Source organism: Papaver somniferum, chromosome 2 (assembly GCF_003573695.1).
Source record: "Papaver somniferum cultivar HN1 chromosome 2, ASM357369v1, whole genome shotgun sequence".
Lineage (NCBI taxonomy): Eukaryota > Viridiplantae > Streptophyta > Magnoliopsida > Ranunculales > Papaveraceae > Papaver > Papaver somniferum.
In genome coordinates, this window is record NC_039359.1 from 162,826,313 (window position 1) to 162,832,840 (window position 6,528).

General features: G+C 37.2%; 1 protein-coding gene across 2 annotated transcripts; it reads right to left on the reverse strand.

Moving 5' to 3' along the window:
* Nucleotides 1–674: 674 nt before the first annotated feature.
* LOC113349618 (serine/threonine-protein kinase PBL27-like) lies at nucleotides 675–6,063 on the reverse strand. 2 transcript variants are annotated; one of them, XM_026593613.1, is made up of 5 exons: nucleotides 5,667–5,799; nucleotides 5,219–5,415; nucleotides 4,698–4,887; nucleotides 2,443–2,834; nucleotides 675–1,920 (listed from the first exon to the last, which is right to left on the reverse strand). In XM_026593613.1, the coding sequence occupies exons 1-5, from the start codon at nucleotides 5,797–5,799 to the stop codon at nucleotides 1,333–1,335; spliced, it is 1,500 nt and encodes a 499-aa protein (XP_026449398.1). In that variant the 3' UTR covers nucleotides 675–1,332. The 2 variants fall into 2 exon arrangements, with proteins under 2 accessions (XP_026449398.1, XP_026449399.1); XM_026593614.1 differs by having other exon boundaries at nucleotides 1,333–1,920; nucleotides 5,742–6,063.
* Between the last annotated feature and the right edge of the window lie 465 nt (nucleotides 6,064–6,528).

Here is a 6,528-nt window from a genome sequence, read left to right on the forward strand (position 1 = left end):
ATTCCCCTCTTTTCACTTTTCATTTCTTTTATTAAAAACGTTTTCGGTTTAAGAAAATAAAAAAGATACTTTGTAGGTGCTAAATCAAAAATTCTTTATGAACCGAGAAACCAAACTACACCAAAACAACACACTCACAAACCTATACATGGTGGGACCCAAAGTGACCCCTATTATCTCCTTGTGGGCGGAGCCCACCCATATGAAGGGGTGGTTTTTGTGTTGTCTGGTTTCTCAGTTCGTAGAGAACCATTGGTGCTAAATTTACCTCATCTACTATATTATAGGACACTTGGACATGCGTCCTAAATTGGACGACTACTACAAAGGGTACCGGTTATGCTAGGGTAGGTACCAGTCCATACAAAACAACTTGGGTCTCTGGATAGATTCACACATCATGTTCACACATCATTCTGTATAACACAAATCTGTCCACGTCCATGTCCATGTCCATCTCAACGAGTTTGCAAGTGACGATTCTTTTCCGGAACCTGAAGCCGGCACTGAGTTCAAATTGTAAAGGCGACAGATATTCAATACGGCACTGAGTTCAAATTGTAAAGGCGCCAGATATTCAATACACCCGCGTACTCGATATCAATTCTGGTTGATATTTCTTCTTTTCTGGGTACAGGAAAGTATACTGTATAGAACCCAACAAGGAAGAGAAATGAATTCAAGAAATGACAGTCCATAAGTTACATGATTATATTATAACAACAACAATCAATACACTCTTGCTAAAAACCTGTACACAACTAGAAGATATCAATTTTTTGATCGAGTTTGTTTCTGTTTTTCTTTTTCTCATGATGAGGTGTTCGAATGTCCGATATAATAACAATGCATGATTATACTAAAAGGCAGAGCGAGATGAAACCTTTTTTTTTTTCCTTTTTCTGTATAAGCCGAAAACACAGAGGATTCTAAAATCCAAGACACATAAGAAATTAAATGGGTTTGAAGATATAAGTTTGGTAGAACTTCTTAGACAATACCTAGACTCAGAATGGAACTCCTCCATGTGAGAGAGCTTCATGTATTGTGCCATGACTCCGGAGAGAAAACCTTCGTAGGAGTTGCATACTGAACATTTCTGTCATAGTTTACCTGCATTGTGTCAAAAGCTAAAATCCTACCTCTTGTACATCCATTCTTCTTCTTAACCATTTGCTTCCCTCTGTGTAACGAAACCCTTATATCTCTGGTTGATATGAAACCACAATGGAGCGGGTGATGATGGAAATGGTGGTGATAAGCGTTTTCTTCCTGCTTCAACGTTCAAAAGCTATGCGAAATCAAGTTTCAGCCAATGGATCCCCCTCACTGCTACTCATTTGTTCTATCAAAACTACCATTAGGATCAGTTCGTTTTCTTTCTCTCCAGTTCTCACCCCATACTTTAGCCTCCTGAACTGCTCGTTCTCTATCAGGACCACGACTTGAACTCCTTGGTGTTTTCCCACCATGAGCTGGGCTGTTTTTCTGAGACTCTTGCCGATCAAATTCTTCTAAACCCCATTTCCTTCCAGAACTACCGCTTTCTCCTCTTCCAACCTCTGGACCAAAGTTCATCCCTTGTTGAGCAGGATCTCTGCGTCTGGAACCAGGGGAGTCCTGATATCGGGGGGAGTTTTTTTGGCTATCAGACAAATCTGCATGGCTTTTACGATCTTCTTTGTCCCTAGATGAACCGCCTCTGTTATTCTGAACGGCATTTGGATCATAAGTTTGTGAAGCCAAATATGAGAGTGCAGTCACCACATCTCCTATGAGAGGACGAGTGGTTGCTTGTTCTTGCAAACACATCGCTGCAACTGCAAGAGCTTGGTAAAGGCCTCGCATTGGGTATCGTCCTTGCAATAATGGATCGGCCATCTTGGGGAACTTTCTACGGTCCTTGAATAGAGGTCTTGCCTGCAGAATTAACATCACAACAAATAAGAGAAAGTTCAATTTTTCTATGTTCATACAAGAAAGCTGGCTCTCAAAAAGGAATCCATCATATTGGGTGTAACTGTAAACAACTCGACCATGTTTAGTTGTGGAACCACCAGAACTGGAACCTATTTATTGAGCCAAGTATAGCTGTTCCAGTTCAAGTACACAAATCGACAGCACTTGGTTGAAACCACAGTAACTGGTTCTACTCCCAGTCAGTCTCAACTTTATAGGTTCGGTCAAGTGTCGAATACTTATAATAATGAAAAGTTCCAAATATTGTACCCCTAACAACAAGAGCTTTCCCTTGTTACCTGTTCAGTCTTAGTGGTGCAATAAGTGAAAATGACATTCCGGGGTCAAAGGTGTTGACTGTTGCTATACAGTAAACAAAGTACCTTGCAACTAAAGAAGAAAAGTTTTTCTCTAAAAAAAACTAAAGAAGAAAAGTGGATTAAAAAAAAACAATAAAAAAGAAGAAACTAAAGGAACAGTTACCCATGCAACAAGATTCTGCTCTCCCTGAAGGCGAGTTTGGTCAATTGCCTTCCGTCCTGTGATCAGCTCAAGGAAGACTACTCCAAAACTGTAGACATCAGATTTTAGCGTGAGTTGACCAGTCATAGCATATTCAGGTGCACAATAACCGTATGTTCCCATCACTCTTGTGGACACGTGAGTTTTGTCACCAACAGGTCCCAGTTTAGCAAGTCCGAAATCTGAAAGCTTTGGGTGAAATCCTTCATCAAGAAGGATATTGGATGATTTAAAATCTCTGTATATTACAGGAGGATTAGCTTTGTCATGCAAGTATTCCAAGCCCTTAGCTGCACCAGCTGCAATCTTCATTCTTGTATTCCAGTCTAAAGCCTCCTTATCGGGCGGAACATCTTAATACATGAACAAAATCAACTGATCAGAATTGGATGAGCTGTTAAACTAAACGAAAATATAACTTTTGAGTCTTCCCTAGTTTACATTGTCATTCCACACACTGCAATTTTGATTTTTGAAACAGATTAGGGAGGAAAGTACGACTACCTTAAACTTGTAATATCAGAGTTGAAACAAGAGCAAAATCATTGGTCAATTAAGGAAATAAGATTGCATAAATGATTGATTTGCATGCCAAAATAGACATATTTATACCTCATGGTTACAAGTTACAGATTGTCAAAAACCAGTCTCAACAATTCAAGCTATCAATTTAATTACTGTATTTTATTTGATACGAAAATAGGTTTTTCTCATCTAAACACGGTCTGTCTCTGTTGGATTCATCATCTTTGTTCTTTCCTAATTGGAAAAAGCCCACCAGTCCAACAGCTGACCAGATCATTCTCTTTTATTTCACATTTAATAAAGTTACTCATGCTGTTCTTGACTTGCACATAGATATTGTTCTTCAATCTTTATTTTTGTCCAAGTCAAATGTTATATGGACTTAAATTTGGAAACACTGGCTGCACCTAAAGCAGAATGAACCAATGATATGAAAATAGCTCATAAAATGTCTATGAACCACTAACGTCTTGGGTCATGCCACAACTTACACGATTCCACAGATACCTTAGTAACATCTAGTCAGAAAATGTTAACCACAGATTACATCTAGAGTGAGATCCTAATTACTGAAGATTGAATCCTCTAATTTATTGTGGAAGTGGGGTTTATGATCCTTAATTATTTCTGGGAAACGTCAGATTGCCTCGACATTCACATGTACGAAACTAGTAGTCAAACACCAGCTAAACAAAATCAAGGCTTAGAAACATGAACCTTGTCCCTCTCAGTAAAAAAAACTCTACAAACAATAACCTTATAGGCAAAACATATACTAGCAATCTAGCATCAAAAACCGATTGTAATAGATAACTAGGACATATAACCTTTAACAACCTTTAGGTGATCTGATTTTCTGCATGTTCTATGTTTTTGCTGGTAACATGTTCACCTTGAAAGCAGGATTTAAAGCTAGTGGGGAGCACGACCTCCTAGTAGGTTGACAATGCTATCAGCCTATCACGCAACTTGTTTAATCTATTGTAGGATATATTTTACATAATTGATGTAGTGTGTAACATCACTTTATATGAAAAGAACGTTAGCTGTTGAAAAATTATGTAAAACTTACTACGGAAACGTCAAACTGAATAATTACCTTTGGAACATAGGTGATGCAAGAAGAAAAATATATTATTGACTGAAGATCTGCTTAACCAAATTAGAACACATTTGAAGGCAGTAGGAAAACGATTACACTATTTATCTAGTATCGGCATTAACTTGTTAAATAGATGATCACAAAGAAAAATGTCTGAAGAAACGTCACTCAGGTGTCACCAACTCCTCATAAATGGGAAGAATGACGCGCATGAAAGGTGAAAAATGTTCTCCACCGTATCCTGAGATGGACCACTAAGTTTATGTTTACACTTATATACAGGTGGCACCACATATAACTACGACAAGAGATCCACTTGCTAAACTACAATAGCCTGATCCTAAAAGCCTTGTTTAGAAACTTGACAAGCCATATATTATCAAAAAAGGAGACTGGCAGGCGTGTGAGTGATACAGAGTAGCACATCGGGAAATTAATTTATCACCTCAACAATATGCAAATTGCAAATATAATGGTCAGTTTGACAAAATTAGAAATATTGAACGAAATTACCAAACTATACAGCACATAAGATGCTAATGGTCTACACACCATTAATAAAAGAGGGAGAGAGGCTAGGCGTACTAACCATGTAAATGATCCTCCAAGGAACCCAACGGCATGAATTCATAAACAAGAAGGCGTTGGTCTCCATCAGCACAATAACCAATCAAATTCACAAGATTAGTATGATGTAAGAGGCTGAGCATGAGAACTTCGACCAGAAACTCTCTATTTCCTTGCAGGCCATTCCTGTCAAGCTGTTTCACTGCAACTACCTGCGAATATGGTTTTTTTAACATTGCCCACAAGAAAGCAATAAATTTCAGTCCTCAAAGGTAAAACCAATAATATTTCATCTTAAAGAAGCCAGAAATGGAACTACAGAATGCAAGCATCAAATAAACAGATAAATAGAGTTAGAATTAGAAGGTAAGACATCAACTAATCATGAGACGTGACAGATAATAAAGAGTTCAAGATTTAAGAGAACTATAAATAAACTCAAAAGGTCTTAGTTTGCGTATTAAATAAGAGTATGTGACACTTTCTAATTTTATTTCTGGTTGACGGAAGACACCTTTTAACTGATATACGATACCAACTTACCTGTCCAGTGCTCTCCAAACGACCTTTATATACACGTCCAAATCCTCCTTCCCCCAAAAGACTTTCTGGCCTGAAATTCTTAGTAGCCGCCGCAAGCTCTCTGAAAGTAAACGTTTGTGCAGCAATAGGCGCAGTTGGCCCATCTTTGGGAACTGGTGTTTCCTTCTTTGAATCAGAACCACCTCGAGACTTTTTCTCTACACCATCAAATCAAACACGAGAATACCCTAAAACATGTCAAAACATCCCATAAAACCCTAAATTCAGCTAATCTACTAAATTGAAATCATAATTTCAGCTACAAAACGTGAACCCTAAAGATCAGATCACACAGTCACAAATTCACAAAAAACAACAACTTAAACTAATCAAAAACTCCAATATACACAACTAAAATTACTCCATGAAAAACTTTAAAAAAAAAAAACAAGATCGAATTCTTTTTCACCTGAACTAACTCTACTAATATGATTAGATTGTTCAGTTTTTGAACCATCTTTAACAAATTCCTTTTTAGTCTCACCACTTTGATGATGCTTCTTCTCATCCGACGATCCAAAACAAGGTAAACACCTTCCCATCTCAAAATTTAACGAAAACCCACCACTCAAATTCAAAATTAAAACACCCCCACCACATAAAATTGATCGATCTTTAATACCGACACTTTAATCTTCAATCTCACACACTAAAGATTCAAGATTTTTTTTTTCTTTGTCTAACCACTCTTTTTTAACGATGATCATAGTTGGAGAAGTCACTGCAACTCTCTCATCAGTTTGTTGCCCTAATGAGAAATCAACAGATCAATGGAATCAGTAGTTAGATGATAAAGTAAAGGAAAAAGAAAAGATGAGAGAGAAATTGAAAAGGAACTGGAAAATATAAATGTGGTTTAATTTTAATTATTTTTTAATAATCTTACTTAAGATTTGGTCATTATGGGCGTATGTATTTTTTGAAACTAAAGACTGCGTGATCCCTAGCGAGCTGCTACACAAGCCGACCTACTGCAGAAGTTTACCAAATTCGATGAAAGTTGTCAATTTTTATTTTTACCCACCCATTGATCATAAACTTTTTTTTTTTTTTTTTTGAAGTTTGAAGTTTGAAGCATTTTTTTTTTGTTGTTGTAAGCTTTTGCGTTGAAGCATGAATTTTCTAATAAGAGAATATTACACGAGGGTAGATAAGACCCTAAGATTCATCGATGACAGTTTGATTGTTAAGCCATGAATCAGCAGCAACCTGACATTGGTGCATGATAGCAGTATTCGGATCAGTAGCACATCTTGGGCGGATTTTGAAAT

Bases quoted from the DNA above. Each gene is read 5' to 3' on its own strand.
- LOC113349618 (XM_026593613.1), bottom strand. From the start codon at position 5,799: ATGGGAAGGTGTTTACCTTGTTTTGGATCGTCGGATGAGAAGAAGCAT. The intron at 5,416-5,666 runs GTGAAAAAGAAT...TTGATGGTGTAG, and splicing joins TATTAGTAGAGTTAGTTCAG to AGAAAAAGTCTCGAGGTGGT. The intron at 2,835-4,697 runs GTTAGTACGCCT...TCATGTATTAAG, and splicing joins CTTGGAGGATCATTTACATG to ATGTTCCGCCCGATAAGGAG.